Source organism: Scyliorhinus torazame, chromosome 2 (assembly GCF_047496885.1).
Source record: "Scyliorhinus torazame isolate Kashiwa2021f chromosome 2, sScyTor2.1, whole genome shotgun sequence".
Classification (NCBI taxonomy): Eukaryota; Metazoa; Chordata; class Chondrichthyes; order Carcharhiniformes; family Scyliorhinidae; genus Scyliorhinus; species Scyliorhinus torazame.
In genome coordinates, this window is record NC_092708.1 from 289644623 (window position 1) to 289662329 (window position 17707).

A 17707-nucleotide genomic window follows, 5' to 3' on the forward strand; every position below is an offset into this window, starting at 1 on the left:
TGCATGACGTTAGCAGCATGAGTGGCGATGTCCAAGGTGTGGCTCAATCAGTGCATGTCCTGGTTTTTGGGGGACGTGTTCAGGTCACTGAGGAGCATCACCGAAGCCATCGACACTTGCTGCGGACACTGGGGAGCCACCAATGACGTGGAGGTAGCCGGGACTCGATCCAGCTGACCCTTCATCCCGAGATGCATCAAAGGGTCCTTTGGGCACCAACCGGGAGGATGGGGTACTTGGTGTCAACCAGGAGCCATCCTACAGAGTGGCGACGACGGCCACCTGCACCCCCTGCTCTCGACCATGACCCACTGACAATGAAGACACAGTCCTGGAGCGATGTTACACAGACCCTGGGAGGGTGGGAATGGGGTGGGGGGGGGGGGGGAGGATGGTGAAGTGGGGGGATGCAGAGGGATGCGGGAGTGGGGAATGTGAAGCGGGCGAGGATGAGGTCCTCCCTGGCTTGCCGAACCCTCACCGCTCCCGCCTGTTGTCCATCCTCCGGCTGGTTCTGCGGGTCTTCCCCAGGCTCGTCCTCCAACCCCTCCTGGTCTGGCGCCTCCTCGTCCTTCTCCTCAGAGGTGGCCACCTGTTCCTCCCTCTCCACCTCCAGCATGTCGTCCCACTGTTGTGCTGGGTTGTTGAGGGCACAGCAGACCACCACAAAGTGGACGACCCTCTGGGCATTGGAACCGTACTTTGAGGAATCCGATGCACTGCTCAATGACAAACTGGGTGGCCACATGGGCCTAGTTGTACCTCCGCATCAGTCACCGGCCTCCATACTGGTGTCATTAGCCAGGCCCTTATCCCCCAAGAGCCAGCCGGCCATCCTGGGGTGGTCCTTGAAGAGGCTGGGGATGTCCGACTGCCCCTGGTTGTTTGTAGCTGTCGTCCACACTCCCTGGGAAGCGTGCACACACATGCATGAGGTGGTTGTGCACAAGCTGGATGTTCAGGGAGTGGAACCCCTTCCCGTTGATGTATGGCACTCCCAGAGGGCCCGGTGAGCGCAAGGCAATATGCGTGCCATCCACTACCCCCCTGGACCCGCAGCATCCCGGCATGGGCAAAGAATCCTGCTGCCCAGGCATCTTTTTGGGCTTGGTCCATGTCAAAGTTTATATAGTTCTCTGCCCTGGGCAAACAGGCATCGCATCCATGACTTCACAGATGCATATGTGGGCTGGAGCTTCAGAGATGCCACACAAATCCCTGCTCGAGCCCTGGAATGATCCTGCATAGGAGCTCGGGGCTGTGGTGACCTTGATGGCCATCGGAGGGAGGGGGGGGGGGGGGGGGGGGGGGGGGGGTAATCCTCCTTCTTCACATGGTGCCAAGTCCGCGAGGACATGGCACAGGTGCAGCACCGTCTGTTTGTTGAGGCGGAGCCTCCTGCAGCACATGCTGTCCATCATCTGTTCGCAAGAACAGCGCTGCCTGTACACCGTGGGCCGTCGCGGGCCTCCCTCTCTGGGTCCCTCCCTGGCCTGATGGGTGGCAGGGTCCTCGGGGTGGGGCGGGGTCCTCCACATGGGCCACTGCCTTGATCTCTGTTGATGCTGCTGCCGCTGCCTTCTCCGGCGCCTGCCCTACCACCAGCACCATGAGAACAAACAAAGAACAAAGAAATGTACAGCACAGGAACAGGCCCTTCGGCCCTCCAAGCCCGTGCCGACCATGCTGCCCGACTAAACTACAATCTTCTACACTTCCTGGGTCCGTATCCTTCTATTCCCATCCTATTCATATATTTGTCAAGATGCCTCTTAAATGTCCCTATCGTCCCTGCTTCCACCACCTCCTCCGGTAGCGAGTTCCAGGCACCCACTACCCTCTGCGTAGAAAACTTGCCTCGTACATCTACTCTAAACCTTGCCCCTCTCACCTTAAACCTATGCCCCCTAGTAATTGACCCCTCTACCCTGGGGAAAAGCCTCTGAATATCCACTCTGTCTATGCCCCTCATAATTTTGTATACCTCTATCAGGTCTCCCCTCAACCTCCTTCGTTCCAGTGAGAACAAACCGAGTTTATTCAACCGCAATGAGGGCAGTTTCCACTGGGTCCAAGATATCATACATCGCATGTAATATCTGTAAGGAATTGGAGAGCGGGTGTGAGACTGATAGCAGCGGTATCTTCCATCCCAGGACCCTCCATTTCCCCATTGCTCCCCCACCCCCCAACACGCCCTGCCCACGCACCCCCGGCCACAGTGTCCCCAGTTCACCGGACCCTTGGAGCAGACAGTGGGAATAAGTTGCCCATTGGTATTGCAATACAATGCTTCCTGTGTTCCAAAAGAAAAGCAGGGCAAAGATTTAACAAATTCACAGAAAGACAACACATAATAGACTCCTCATGCATGCATCAAAGCATAATGCATAAAAACTGTACTTTTACTAATATTTGACACTATTGAAATATTTCAGCAAGGTCTACAAAGAAAAAAGCTGCAAAAATTGGGAAAAAGAATTCAATGGTAAACAAAGGTTAGTGACTCCCTGCAACTAATTGCTGTTTAATTGTATTATAAGACAAAGCATCTGTGTGTGACATCATCAGAGGCATTTCATAGAATTTGAAAGAATGCTCCCGATTATCATAGAATTTACAGTGCAGAAGGAGGCCATTCGGCCCATCGAGTCTGCACCGGCTCTTGGAAAGAGCACCCTACCCAAGGTCAACACCTCCACCCTATCCCCATAACCCAGTAACCCCACCCGACACTAAGGGCAATTTATCATGGCCAATCCACCTAACCTGCACATCTTTGGACTGTGGGAGGAAACCGGAGCACCCGGAGGAAACCCACGCAGACACGGGGAGGATGTTCAGACTCCGCACAGGACCCGAGTTGGAACCGAACCGGGGACCCTGGAGCCGTGAAGCAATTGTGCTATCCACAATGCTACCGTGCTGCCCTGGGAGATTTTCCCTCAGTTCTACCTTGGGCTGCAAGCAACACCTCTAATAAGGTCTGACTAGCTGCTTAAGTAACCTACGGGCAACCTTTTCATCCTTTGTTTCTACTGTAAAGAAAGAGCAGAACAACTAAAACATTTTTCTTTTGAAAATATTTTATTGAAGCATTTGTAATTTTCTTAAACAACCGGGCGGGCCGACACACACAAAACACCTCAAAAGAACGAACCCCCCCCCCCAATACTGATGACGTTCAATTTTCCTTGAAGAAGTCAATGAACGGTTGCCATCTCTGGGCGAATCCCTGAGTTGATCTTCTCAAGATGAACTTGATTTTTCCCAGGCTGAGAAACGCTACCATGTCGCTGACCCACACACCTGACTTCGGGGGCTCCGAGTCCCTCCATCCCAGCAAAATCCGTCTCCGGGCCACCAGCGAGGAGAAGGCCAGGACATCGGCCTCCCTCCCTGCCCTGGCCCCGAATCTTCCGATACCCCAAATATTGCCAGTTCTGGACTTGGAGTTACCCTCCCTTCCAGGACTTCTGACATAACATCCGTAAATCTCTGCCAGAATCCCCTCAATTTCAGACATGCCCAGAACATATGCACATGGTTAGCCGGGCTACCCCCACACCGCCCACATCCATCCTCCACCTCCTCAAAGAACCTGCTAATCCGGGCTGCCGTCATGTGGGCGCTGTGGACCACCTTGAACTGGATCAGGCTAAGTCTGGCACACAACAAGGATGAGTTGACTCTCTTCAAGGCTTTTTCCCACAGTTCAATTTCCAGCTCTCCTCCCAGCTCCTTTTCCCACTTCCTCTTCACCTCTCTGATAGGGGCCCCTTCCCACTCCATCAACTCCTTGTATATCTCCGAAACCCTCCCCTCTCCAACCCCTGTTTTTGACAGCACTTTATCCTGTAGTCCCCTCAGGGGGAGGCAAGGGAAGGTTGGAACCTGCCTCCGTACAAAGTCCCGAAACCCGTTCCTACCCTGCAACTCAAACTCCTCCCCTAGTGCCTCCAAGGTCAGAAAACTCTCCTGGATGAATAGGTCCCCAAATCTCTCAGTCCCTGCCTGTTGCCATCTCTTTTTTTTTAATAAACATTTTATTGAGATATTTCTTTGGCATTGTAACAGCAACAAGATAAACAATGTACATAACAAGGAAAATATTAACACAGTGCAAATACCACCTCCTTCTTCTCCCACAGGTCCTACCATTACTTAACCCCCTAATCTACGCTAGCCTAACCCCCCCCCACTTCTGCTGACGATTAATTCTCTGCCAAGAAGTTGACGAATGGTTGCCACCTCCGGGCGAACCCTAACAGTGACCCTCACATGGCAAACTTAATTTTCTCCAGGCAGAGGAAGCCAGCCATGTCCGATAACCAGGTCTCCGATTTCGGGGGCTTCGAGTCCCTCCATGCTAGTAATATGCGCCTCCGGGCTACCAGGGAAGCAAAGGCCAGAACATCTGCCTCTTTCTCCTCCTGAATTCCCAGATCCTGCGCCACCCCGAAAATCGCCACCTCTGGACTCACTGCCACCCTCGTATTTAATACCTTGGAATTGGCGTCGGCAAACCCCTGCCAAAATCCCCTCAGCCTTGGACATGCCCAGAACATGTGGACATCGTTCGCTGGCCCCTCCGCACATTTCGCACATCTGTCCTCCACCCCAAAGAATCTGCTCATCCGGGCCACTGTCATGTGAGCCCGGTGAACGACCTTAAATTGGATCAGGCTGAGCCTGGTGTTGTGTTATGCTTCTTCATGTAGCATAAGCTGCTTCCTTGATGTATGCTCTGACAAAGGAAGGTTCAGACTTGGAGATAGATTTAACACATTTATTGAACAGTTAACAATTCTCCTACTTGAGTTTGATTCTCCTGCTGATCTTGCTGTAGTAACTCAATCTTACTAACCAGTCTGCTCTAATCCATGCGGTGGGTGTGATGCTTTCTGATCTGCCCCTGTCTCTCTGAGTGTCGCCTATGGAAAGAGAAAGAGCATGTGTGCCCTGTTCTTTTATATGGGTTGCCCCCTTGTGGTAGTGTCACCTCTGGGTGTGTCTTGACTGCCCATTGGTCGTGTCCTATCTTACTGACCTATTGGTTGAATGTCTGTGTGTCATGATGTTTCTGGTGCTCCCTCTAGTGTTCACTTAGTTCTAGTGTATCTACATTAACCCCTTGTGTATCTACAGTGATGCATATCACTACATCCCCCCTTTTTTGTGTTACATATTTTCTGTTCTAAGTTAAAGAAAATTGAACAAAATAGGTAGATAAATGATGACATGTACAGATCATGATGACAGTGATGATTATACAATACCAAATAATATGTATGAGTCCAAAGTTCATGAATTAATATGGTCGAGTGGCTTTCTCGTTTTAGAACATAGAACGATACAGCGCAGTACAGGCCCTTTGGCCCACGATGTTGCACCGAAACAAAAGCCATCTAACCTACACTATGCCATTATCATCCATATGTTTATCCAATAAACTTTTAAATGCCCTCAATGTTGGCGAGTTCACTACTGTAGCAGGTAGGGCATTCCACGGCCTCACTACTCTTTGCGTAAAGAACCTACCTCTGACCTCTGTCCTATATCTATTACCCCTCAGTTTAAAGTTATGTCCCCTCGTGCCAGCCATATCCATCCGCGGGAGAAGGCTCTCACTGTCCACCCTATCCAACCCCCTGATCATTTTGTCATTGAAATGGTGATGTTGGTGGTGGCATGTCCTTGTGAACGCCGTCAGTGTCCCTGTGCTTAAGGAACCAAGAAGTGGTCAAATCACTTCGTTGTCAGATTTGGACTCTTTTTTTTCTCTATGCTTGTGATAGCGATGCAGTATGCCATCTGTGTTGAAAGCTGGTTTGCTTGTTCGTAGTGGAGCAGACTTCAATCGATGAGATTTACTGTCATATCATGGTATGGCAGTACTTTTGCCAATGTTAGGAGCTGTGTCGCTACATTGTCCTGCATTTAGAACAAAGAACAAAGAAAAGTACAGCACAGGAACAGGCCCTTTGGCCCTCCAAGCCCGTGCCAACCATGCTGCCCGACTAAACTACAATCTTCTACACTTCCTGGGTCCGTATCCCTCTATTCCCATCCTATTTGTCAAGATGCCCCTTAAATGTCACTATCGTCCCTGCTTCCACCACCTCCTCCGGCAGCGAGTTCCAGGCACCCACTACCCTCTGTGTAAAAAAACTTGCCTCGTACATCTACTCTAAACCTTGCCCCTCGTACCTTAAACCTATGCCCCCTAGTAATTGATACCTCTACTCTGGGAAAAAGCCTCTGACTATCCACTCTGTCTATGCCCCTCATAACTTTGTAGACCTCTATCAGGTCGCCCCTCAACCTCCGTCGTTCCAGTGAGAACAAACTGAGTTTATTCAACCGCTCCTCATAGCTAATGCCCGGCAACATCCTGGTAAATCTCTTCTGCACCCTCTCTAAAGCCTCCACATCCTTCTGGCGACCAGAATTGAACACTATACTCCAAGTGTGGCCTAACTAAGGTTCTATACAGCTGCAACATAGAATCATAGATGAATCATAGAAGTTTACAGCATGGAAACAGGCCCTTCGGCCCAACCAGTCCATGCCGCCCAGTTTTTACCATTAAGCTAGTCCCAGTTGCCCGCACTTGGCCCATAACCCCCTATACCCATCTTACCCATGTAACTATCTAAATGTTTTTTAAAACATGACTTGCCAATTCTTATACTCAATGCCCCGACTAATGAAGGCAAGCATGCCGTATGCCTTCTTGACTACCTTCTCCACCTGTATTGCCCCTTTCAGTGACCTGTGGACCTGTACACCTAGATCTCTCTGACTTTCAATACTCTTGAGGGTTCTACCATTCACTGTATATTCTCTACCTGCATTAGACCTTCCAAAATGCATTACCTCACATTTGTCCGGATTAAACTCCATCTGCCATCTCTCCGCCCAAGTCTCCAAACAATCTAAATCCTGCTGTATCCTCTGACAGTCCTCATCGCTATCCGCAATTCCACCAACCTTTGTGTCGTCTGCAAACTTACTAATCAGACCAGTTACATTTTCCTCCAAATCATTTATATATACTACGAACAGCAAAGGTCCCAGCACTGATCCCTGTGGAACACCACTAGTCACAGCCCTCCAATTAGAAGAGCACCCTTCCATTGCTACTCTCTGCCTTCTATGACCTAGCCAGTTCTGTATCCACCTTGCCAGCTCACCCCTGATCCCGTGTGACTTCACCTTTTGTACTAGTCTACCATGAGGGACCTTGTCAAAGGCCTTACTGAAGTCCATATAGACAACATCCACTGCCCTACCTGCATCAATCATCTTTGTGACCTCTTCGAAAAACTCAATCAGGTAAGTGAGACACGACCTCCCCTTCACAAAACCATGCTGCCTCTCACAAATACGTCCATTTGCTTCCAAATGGGAGTAGATCCTGTCTCGAAGGATTCTCTCCAGTAATTTCCCTACCACTGACGTAAGGCTCACCGGCCTGTAGTTCCATGGATTATCCTTGCTACCCTTCTTAAACAAAGGAACAACATTGGCTATTCTCCAGTCCTCCGGTCCATCACATGAAGACAGTGAGGATCCAAAGATTTCTGTCAAGGCCTCAGCAATTTTCTCTCCAGCCTCCTTCAGTATTCTGGGGTAGATCCCATCAGGCCCTGGGGATTATCTACCTTAATATTTTTCAAGAAGCCCAACACCTCGTCTTTTTGGATCTCAATGTGACCCAGGCTATCTGCACACCCTTCTCCAGATTCAACATCCACCAATTCCTTCTCTTTGATGAATACTGATGCAAAGTATTCATTTAGTACCTCGCCCATTTCCTCTGGCTCCACACATAGATTCCCTTGCCTATCCTTCAGTGGGCCAACCCTTTCCCTGGCTACCCTCTTGCTTTTTATGTACGTGTAAAAAGCCTTGGGATTTTCCTTAACCCTATTTGCCAATTACTTTTCGTGACCTCCTTGCTTAAGTTCCTTCTTACTTTCCTTATATTCCACGCAGGCTTCGTCTGTTCCCAGCCTTTTAGCCCTGACAAAAGCCTCTTTTTTCTTTTTGACGAGGCCTACAATATCTCTCGTTATCCAAAGTTCCCGAAATTTGTCGTATTTATCCTTCTTCCTCACAGGAACATGCCGGTCCTGAATTCCTTTCAACTGACACTTGAAAGCCTTCCCACATGTCAGATGTTGATTTACCCTCAAACATCCGCCCCCAATCTAGGTTCTTCAGTTCCGCCTAATATTATTATAATTAGCCTTCCCCCAATTTAGCACATTCATCCTAGGACCACTCTTATCCTTGTCCACCAGCACTTTAAAACTTACTGAATTGTGGTCACTGTTCCCGAAATGCTCCCCTACTGAAACTTCTACCACCTGGCCAGGCTCATTCCCCAATACCAGGTCCAGTACAGCCCCTTCCCTAGTTGGACTGTCTACATATTGTTTTAAGAAGCCCTCATGGATGCTCCTTACAAATTCTGCCCCGTGTAAGCCCTTGGCACTAAGTGAGTCCCACTCAATATTGGGAAAGTTGAAGTCTCCCATCACAACAACCCTGTTGTTTTTACTCTTTTCCAAAATCAGTCTACCTATCCGCTCCTCTATCTCCCACTGGCTGTTGGGAGGCCTGCAGTAAACCCCCAACATTGTGACTGCACCCTTCTTATTCCTGATCTCTACCCATATAGCCTCACTGCCCTCTGAGGTGTCCTCCCGTAGAACAGCTGTGATATTCTCCTTAACCAGTAGCGCAACTCCGCCACCCCTTTTACATCCTCCTCTATCCCGCCTGAAACATCTAAATCCTGCAGAGTTGTAGCAAGTCGGACGAGTCGTTGTTCCAGTGTTGTCGTTTTTGTCGTGCTTGTTGTTGACGTTGGTGCCTTTGGTACACTTCTTGTTGTTGTCAGTGTTGTTGATTTTGTAGGTTTTGTTGTTGTGCTTGTTGTGCTCAATGACCAAACCGAGTGGAGAATTCGAGTCCTTCACAAAGTTACTTGTGTCAGTGTCCTTTGTGGCATCTGCTGTTTCATTGAGCCTGCCGTCTGATTCCTCAGTGCTCCTCGTCTGGAGTCATGTCCGGTTCACTGGAAGCATCTTTGGCTTGTCGATGCTCCCCGTCTGGAGTCCTTTCTGGTTCATTTGAATCATCTGAGGTGTCTTGATGCTCCCCGTCCGGAGTCAAAACATTCAGGAATGCAATTTCCTGTGGAGAGGCTCGAGTGGATGAGGTTTGAATTAACGTAGTGTCACTGGAGTCACTAGTAACCTCACTTGGGTTGTCAAGTGCCTCTGTACATACTAGCTGAGATCTGTCAGTCTCGCTGTCATGTTTCACATCTTGTATGGGAATTGTGAAGACTTTGTCACTTGTCGCACATACAGTGGGTAGACCTTCAGTGTCTTCTTGTCAGTTAGATGAGCTGGGTAGACAGTCAGAGTCTTCTTCTGGTGGCTCAAATAATCTGGGTGGACTGTCATAGTCTTCTTGCTGTGCACTTGAGCGTGGCAGACTGGCATCGTCTGCTGCTGGTTGCTCAGATAAGGTTGCTAGACCTTCATGGTCTTGTTCATGCAAGGTCTGCGCTCTGGAGTATTGCGTTGCTTCCATCGTGGAGTCTGTCAACGAGCTCGCTGTGGAGGCTTGTGTCGCTCTCTCTGGAGTCTGGCATCGTTCCCTGTGTGGAGTCATGCAGTGGTCTCGCTGTGGAGTCGATCTGTGCGCTCTCAACGGAGTCGTGCAGTGGTCTTGCTGTGGAGTCTTTCTGTGCTCTCTGTGTGGAGACGTGCAGTTGTCTCGCTGTGGAGTCTGTCATTGCTTTCTGCGTGGAGTCGGGGACTCTTCGTGGTGCATGGACCACCTTTCGTGTGGATTTGACGACACTTCGTGGTGCATGGAGCACTGTCTGTGGTGCGTGGACCACTGGTGTGGCATCAGGCTGCTCTCTGTGGGCTTGTACGTCTCTCTGTCTCTTGGCGTCAGGCCGCTCTCTGTGGGCTTGGAACTTTCTCTGTCTCTTGGCATCAGGCCGTTCTCTGTGGGCTTTGACCATTCTCTGTCCCTTGGCGTCAGGCCGCTCTCTGTGGGCTTGGACCTCTCTCTGTCTCTTGGCATCAGGCTGCTCTCTGTGGGCTTGGACCTCTCTCTGTCTCTTGGCGTCAGGCCGCTCTCTGTGGGCTTGGACCTTTCTCTGTCCCTTGGCATCAGGCTGCTCTCTGTGGGCTTGGAACATTCTCTGTCTCTTGGCGTCAGGCCGCTCTCTGTGGGCTTGGACCTCTCTCTGTCTCTTGGCATCAGGCCGCTCTCTGTGGGCTTGGACCTTTCTCTGTCCCTTGGCGTCAGGCCGCTCTCTGTGGGCTTGGACCTTTCTCTGTCTCTTGGCGTCAGGCCGCTCTCTGTGAGCTTGGACCTCTCTCGGTCTCTTGGCGTCAGGCCGCTCTCTGTGGGCTTGGACCTCTCTCGGTCTCTTGGCGTCAGGCCGCTCTCTGTGGGCTTGGACCTCTCTCTGTCTCTTGGCGTCAGGCCGCTCTCTGTGGGCTTGGACCTCTCTCTGTCTCTTGGCGTCAGGCCGCTCTCTGTGGGCTTGGACCTCTCTCTGTCTCTTGGTGTCAGGCCGCTCTCTGTGGGCTTGGACCTCTCTCTGTCTCTTGTCATCAGGCCGCTCTCTGTGGGCTTGGACCTCTCTCTGTCTCTTGGCATCAGGCCGCTCTCTGTGGGCTTGGACCTTTCTCTGTCCCTTGGCGTCAGGCCGCTCTCTGTGGGCTTGGACCTTTCTCTGTCTCTTGGCGTCAGGCCGCTCTCTGTGAGCTTGGACCTCTCTCGGTCTCTTGGCGTCAGGCCGCTCTCTGTGGGCTTGGACCTCTCTAGGTCTCTTGGCGTCAGGCCGCTCTCTGTGGGCTTGGACCTCTCTCTGTCTCTTGGCGTCAGGCCGCTCTCTGTGGGCTTGGACCTCTCTCGGTCTCTTGGCGTCAGGCCGCTCTCTGTGGGCTTGGACCTCTCTCTGTCTCTTGGCGTCAGGCCGCTCTCTGTGGGCTTGGACCTCTCTCGGTCTCTTGGCGTCAGGCCGCTCTCTGTGGGCTTGGACCTCTCTCTGTCTCTTGGAGTCAGGCCGCTCTCTGTGGGCTTGGACCTCTCTCTGTCTCTTGGCATCAGGCTGCTCTCTGTGGGCTTGTACCTCTCTCTGTCCCTTGGCGTCAGGCCGCTCTCTGTGGGCTTGGACCTCTCTCGGTCTCTTGGCGTCAGGCCGCTCTCTGTGGGCTTGGACCTCTCTCTGTCTCTTGGAGTCAGGCCGCTCTCTGTGGGCTTGGACCTCTCTCTGTCTCTTGGCATCAGGCTGCTCTCTGTGGGCTTGTACCTCTCTCTGTCCCTTGGCGTCAGGCCGCTCTCTGTGGGCTTGGACCTCTCTCTGTCTCTTGGCATCAGGCTGCTCTCTGTGGGCTTGTACCTCTCTCTGTCCCTTGGCGTCAGGCCGCTCTCTGTGAGCTTGGACCTTTCTCTGTCCCTTGGCGTCAGGCCGCTCTCTGTGGGCTTGGACCTTTCTCTGTCCCTTGGCGTCAGGCCGCTCTCTGTGGGCTTGGACCTTTCTCTGTCCCTTGGCGTCAGGCCGCTCTCTGTGGGCTTGGACCTCTCTCTGTCTCTTGGCGTCAGGCTGCTCTCTGTGGGCTTGGACCTCTCTCTGTCTCTTGGCGTTTGGCCGCTCTCTGCGGGCTTGGAACTTTCTCTGTCTCTTGGCGTCAGGCCGCTCTCTGTGGGCTTGGACCTTTCTCTGTCTCTTGGCATCAGGCTGCTCTCTGTGGGCTTGGACCTTTCTCTCTCTCTTGGCATCAGGCCGCTCTCTGTGGGCTTGGACCTCTCTCTGTCTCTTGGCGTCAGGCCGCTCTCTGTGGGCTTGGACCTCTCTCTGTCTCTTGGCGTCAGGCCGCTCTCTGTGGGCTTGGACCTGTCTCTGTCTCTTGGTGTCAGGCTGCTCTCTGTGGGCTTGGACCTGTCTCTGTCTCTTGGTGTCAGGCCGCTCTCTGTGGGCTTGGACCTGTCTCTGTCTCTTGGTGTCAGGCTGCTCTCTGTGGGCTTGGACCTCTCTCTGTCTCTTGTCATCAGGCCGCTCTCTGTGGGCTTGGACCTCTCTCTGTCTCTTGTCATCAGGCCGCTCTCTGTGGGCTTGGACCTCTCTCTGTCTCTTGGCATCAGGCTGCTCTCTGTGGGCTTGGACCTGTCTCTGTCTCTTGTCATCAGGCCGCTCTCTGTGGGCTTGGACCTCTCTCTGTCCCTTGGCATCAGGCTGCTCTCTGTGGGCTTGGACCTCTCTCTGTCCCTTGGCATCAGGCTGCTCTCTGTGGGCTTGGACCTGTCTCTGTCTCTTGTCATCAGGCCGCTCTCTGTGGGCTTGGACCTTTCTCTGTCTCTTGTCATCAGGCCGCTCTCTGTGGGCTTGGACCTCTCTCTGTCCCTTGGCATCAGGCTGCTCTCTGTGGGCTTGGACCTTTCTCTGTCTCTTGTCATCAGGCCGCTCTCTGTGGGCTTGGACCTCTCTCTGTCTCTTGGCATCAGGCTGCTCTCTGTGGGCTTGGACCTTTCTCTGTCCCTTGGCGTCAGGCCGCTCTCTGTGGGCTTGGACCTTTCTCTGTCCCTTGGCGTCAGGCCGCTCTCTGTGGGCTTGGACCTTTCTCTGTCCCTTGGCGTCAGGCCGCTCTCTGTGGGCTTGGACCTCTCTCTGTCTCTTGGCATCAGGCTGCTCTCTGTGGGCTTGTACCTCTCTCTGTCTCTTGGCATCAGGCTGCTCTATGTGGGCTTGGACCTCTCTCTGTCTCTTGGCATCAGGCTGCTCTATGTGGGCTTGGAACTTTCTCTGTCTCTTGGCGTCAGGCCGCTCTCTGTGGGCTTGGACCTCTCTCTGTCTCTTGGCGTCAGGCCGCTCTCTGTGGGCTTGGACCTTTCTCTGTCCCTTGGCGTCAGGCCGCTCTCTGTGGGCTTGGACCTTTCTCTGTCCCTTGGCGTCAGGCCGCTCTCTGTGGGCTTGGACCTCTCTCTGTCTCTTGGCATCAGGCTGCTCTCTGTGGGCTTGTACCTCTCTCTGTCTCTTGGCATCAGGCTGCTCTATGTGGGCTTGGACCTCTCTCTGTCTCTTGGCATCAGGCTGCTCTATGTGGGCTTGGAACTTTCTCTGTCTCTTGGCGTCAGGCCGCTCTCTGTGGGCTTGGACCTCTCTCTGTCTCTTGGCATCAGGCTGCTCTCTGTGGGCTTGGACCTCTCTCTGTCTCTTGGCATCAGGCTGCACTCTGTGGGCTTGGACCTCTCTCTGTCTCTTGGCATCAGGCTGCTCTCTGTGGGCTTGGACCTCTCTCTGTCTCTTGGCATCAGGCTGCTCTCTGTGGGCTTGGACCTTTCTCTGTCTCTTGGCGTCAGGCTGCTCTCTGTGGGCTTGGACCTCTCTCTGTCTCTTGGCGTCAGGCCGCTCTCTGTGGGCTTGTACGTCTCTCTGTCTCTTGGCGTCAGGCCGCTCTCTGTGGGCTTGGACCTCTCTCAGTCTCTTGGCATCAGGCTGCTCTCTGTGGGCTTGGACCTCTCTCTGTCTCTTGGCATCAGGCTGCTCTCTGTGGGCTTGGACCTCTCTCTGTCTCTTGGCATCAGGCTGTTCTCTGTGGGCTTGGACCTCTCTCTGTCTCTTGGCATCAGGCTGCTCTCTGTGGGCTTGGACCTCTCTCTGTCTCTTGGCATCAGGCTGTTCTCTGTGGGCTTGGACCTCTCTCTGTCTCTTGGCATCAGGCTGTTCTCTGTGGGCTTGGACCTCTCTCTGTCTCTTGGCGTCAGGCCGCTCTCTGTGGTCTTGGACCTTTCTCTGTCTCTTGGCGTCAGGCTGCTCTCTGTGGGCTTGGACCTCTCTCTGTCTCTTGGCATCAGGCTGCTCTCTGTGGGCTTGGACCTCTCTCAGTCTCTTGGCATCAGGCTGCTCTCTGTGGGCTTGGACCTCTCTCTGTCTCTTGGCGTCAGGCCGCTCTCTGTGGGCTTGGACCTCTCTCTGTCTCTTGGCATCAGGCCGCTCTCTGTGGGCTTGTACCTCTCTCTGTCTCTTGGCGTCAGGCCGCTCTCTGTGGTCTTGGACCTCTCTCTGTCTCTTGGCATCAGGCCGCTCTCTGTGGGCTTGGACCTTTCTCTGTCTCTTGGCGTCAGGCTGCTCTCTGTGGGCTTGGACCTCTCTCTGTCTCTTGGCATCAGGCCGGTCTCTGTGGGCTTGGAACTTTCTCTGTCTCTTGGCGTTTGGCCGCTCTCTGTGGGCTTGGACCTCTCTCTGTCTCTTGGCGTCAGGCCGCTCTCTGTGGGCTTGGACCTTTCTCTGTCCCTTGGCGTCAGGCCGCTCTCTGTGGTCTTGGACCTCTCTCTGTCTCTTGGTGTCAGGCTGCTCTCTGTGGGCTTGGACCTCTCTCTGTCTCTTGGCGTCAGGCCGCTCTCTGTGGGCTTGGACCTTTCTCTGTCCCTTGGCGTCAGGCCGCTCTCTGTGGGCTTGTACCTCTCTCTGTCTCTTGGCGTCAGGCCGCTCTCTGTGGGCTTGGACCTTTCTCTGTCCCTTGGCGTCAGGCCGCTCTCTGTGGTCTTGGACCTCTCTCTGTCTCTTGGCGTCAGGCTGCTCTCTGTGGGCTTGGACCTCTCTCCGCCTCTTGGCGTTTGGCCGCTCTCTGCGGGCTTGGACCTCTCTCTGTCTCTTGGCATCAGGCCGCTCTCTGTGTGCTTGGACCTCTCTCGGTCTCTTGGCGTCAGGCCGCTCTCTGTGGGCTTGGACCTTTCTCTGTCCCTTGGCGTCAGGCCGCTCTCTGTGGGCTTGGACCTCTCTCTGTCTCTTGTCATCAGGCCGCTCTCTGTGGGCTTGGACCTCTCTCTGTCTCTTGTCATCAGGCCGCTCTCTGTGGGCTTGGACCTCTCTCTGTCTCTTGTCATCAGGCCGCTCTCTGTGGGCTTGGACCTTTCTCTGTCCCTTGGCGTCAGGCTGCTCTATGTGGGCTTGGACCTCTCTCTGTCTCTTGGCATCAGGCTGCACTCTGTGGGCTTGGACCTTTCTCTGTCCCTTGGCGTCAGGCTGCTCTATGTGGGCTTGGACCTTTCTCTGTCTCTTGGCGTCAGGCAGCTCTCTGTGGGCTTGGACCTCTCTCTGTCTCTTGGCATCAGGCCGCTCTCTGTGGGCTTGTACCTCTCTCTGTCTCTTGGCATCAGGCAGCTCTCTGTGGGCTTGGAACTTTCTCTGTCTCTTGGCATCAGGCCGGTCTCTGTGGGCTTGGAACTTTCTCTGTCTCTTGGCGTTTGGCCGCTCTCTGTGGGCTTGGACCTCTCTCTGTCTCTTGGCGTCAGGCCGCTCTCTGTGGGCTTGGACCTTTCTCTGTCCCTTGGCGTCAGGCCGCTCTCTGTGGTCTTGGACCTCTCTCTGTCTCTTGGTGTCAGGCTGCTCTCTGTGGGCTTGGACCTCTCTCTGTCTCTTGGCGTCAGGCCGCTCTCTGTGGGCTTGGACCTTTCTCTGTCCCTTGGCGTCAGGCCGCTCTCTGTGGGCTTGTACCTCTCTCTGTCTCTTGGCGTCAGGCCGCTCTCTGTGGGCTTGGACCTTTCTCTGTCCCTTGGCGTCAGGCCGCTCTCTGTGGTCTTGGACCTCTCTCTGTCTCTTGGCGTCAGGCTGCTCTCTGTGGGCTTGGACCTCTCTCCGCCTCTTGGCGTTTGGCCGCTCTCTGCGGGCTTGGACCTCTCTCTGTCTCTTGGCATCAGGCCGCTCTCTGTGTGCTTGGACCTCTCTCGGTCTCTTGGCGTCAGGCCGCTCTCTGTGGGCTTGGACCTTTCTCTGTCCCTTGGCGTCAGGCCGCTCTCTGTGGGCTTGGACCTCTCTCTGTCTCTTGTCATCAGGCCGCTCTCTGTGGGCTTGGACCTCTCTCTGTCTCTTGTCATCAGGCCGCTCTCTGTGGGCTTGGACCTCTCTCTGTCTCTTGTCATCAGGCCGCTCTCTGTGGGCTTGGACCTTTCTCTGTCCCTTGGCGTCAGGCTGCTCTATGTGGGCTTGGACCTCTCTCTGTCTCTTGGCATCAGGCTGCACTCTGTGGGCTTGGACCTTTCTCTGTCCCTTGGCGTCAGGCTGCTCTATGTGGGCTTGGACCTTTCTCTGTCTCTTGGCGTCAGGCAGCTCTCTGTGGGCTTGGACCTCTCTCTGTCTCTTGGCATCAGGCCGCTCTCTGTGGGCTTGTACCTCTCTCTGTCTCTTGGCATCAGGCAGCTCTCTGTGGGCTTGGAACTTTCTCTGTCTCTTGGCATCAGGCCGCTCTCTGTGGGCTTGGAACTTTCTCTGTCTCTTGGCATCAGGCCGCTCTCTGTGGGCTTGTACGTCTCTCTGTCTCTTGGCATCAGGCTGCTCTCTGTGGGCTTGGACCTTTCTCTGTCTCTTGGCGTTTGGCCGCTCTCTGTGGGCTTGGACCTCTCTCCGCCTCTTGGCGTTTGGCCGCTCTCTGTGGGCTTGGAACGTTCTCTGTCTCTTGGTGTCAGGCCGCTCTCTGTGGGCTTGGACCTCTCTCTGTCTCTTGGCATCAGGCTGTTCTCTGTGGGCTTGGACCTCTCTCTGTCTCTTGGCATCAGGCCGCTCTCTGTGGGCTTGGACCTCTCTCCGCCTCTTGGCGTTTGGCCGCTCTCTGTGGGCTTGGACCTCTCTCTGTCTCTTGGCGTCAGGCCGCTCTCTGTGGGCTTGGACCTTTCTCTGTCCCTTGGCGTCAGGCTGCTCTCTGTGGGCTTGGACCTTTCTCTGTCTCTTGGCGTCAGGCCGCTCTCTGTGAGCTTGGACCTCTCTCGGTCTCTTGGCGTCAGGCCGCTCTCTGTGGGCTTGGACCTCTCTCGGTCTCTTGGCGTCAGGCCGCTCTCTGTGGGCTTGTACCTCTCTCTATCTCTTGGCGTCAGGCTGCTCTCTGTGGGCTTGGACCTTTCTCTGTCTCTTGGTGTCAGGCCGCTCTCTGTGGGCTTGGACCTCTCTCTGTCTCTTGGCATCAGGCTGTTCTCTGTGGGCTTGGACCTCTCTCTGTCTCTTGGCATCAGGCCGCACTCTGTGGGCTTGGACCTCTCTCTGTCTCTTGGCATCAGGCTGTTCTCTGTGGGCTTGGACCTCTCTCTGTCTCTTGGCGTCAGGCCGTTCTCTGTGGGCTTGGACCTGTCTCTGTCTCTTGGCATCAGGCTGCTCTCTGTGGGCTTGGACCTTTCTCTGTCCCTTGGCGTCAGGCCGCTCTCTGTGGGCTTGGACCTTTCTCTGTCTCTTGGCGTCAGGCTGCTCTCTGTGAGCTTGGACCTCTCTCGGTCTCTTGGCGTCAGGCCGCTCTCTGTGGGCTTGGACCTTTCTCTGTCCCTTGGCGTCAGGCTTCTCTCTGTGGGCTTGGACCTCTCTCAGTCTCTTGGCGTTTGGCCGCTCTCTGCGGGCTTGGAACTTTCTCTGTCTCTTGGCGTCAGGCCGCTCTCTGTGGGCTTGGACCTTTCTCTGTCTCTTGGCATCAGGCTGCTCTCTGTGGGCTTGGACCTCTCTCTGTCTCTTGGCGTCAGGCTGCTCTCTGTGGGCTTGGACCTCTCTCTGTCTCTTGGCATCAGGCTGCTCTCTGTGGGCTTGGACCTGTCTCTGTCTCTTGGCGTCAGGCCGCTCTCTGTGGGCTTGGACCTGTCTCTGTCTCTTGGCGTCAGGCCGCTCTCTGTGGGCTTGGACCTGTCT

General features: G+C 54.0%; 1 protein-coding gene across 1 annotated transcript in view; it reads left to right on the plus strand.

Annotated features, from left to right (window-relative positions):
• Nucleotides 1-17707, plus strand: part of coch (coagulation factor C homolog, cochlin (Limulus polyphemus)) — a 192620-nt gene that overhangs the window by 101103 nt on the left and 73810 nt on the right. Inside the window, exon 6 of the mRNA XM_072488123.1 lies at nucleotides 2439-2498. Within this exon, the coding sequence (XP_072344224.1) occupies nucleotides 2439-2498 (60 nt within the window). The remainder of the gene's footprint in view (nucleotides 1-2438; nucleotides 2499-17707) is intronic.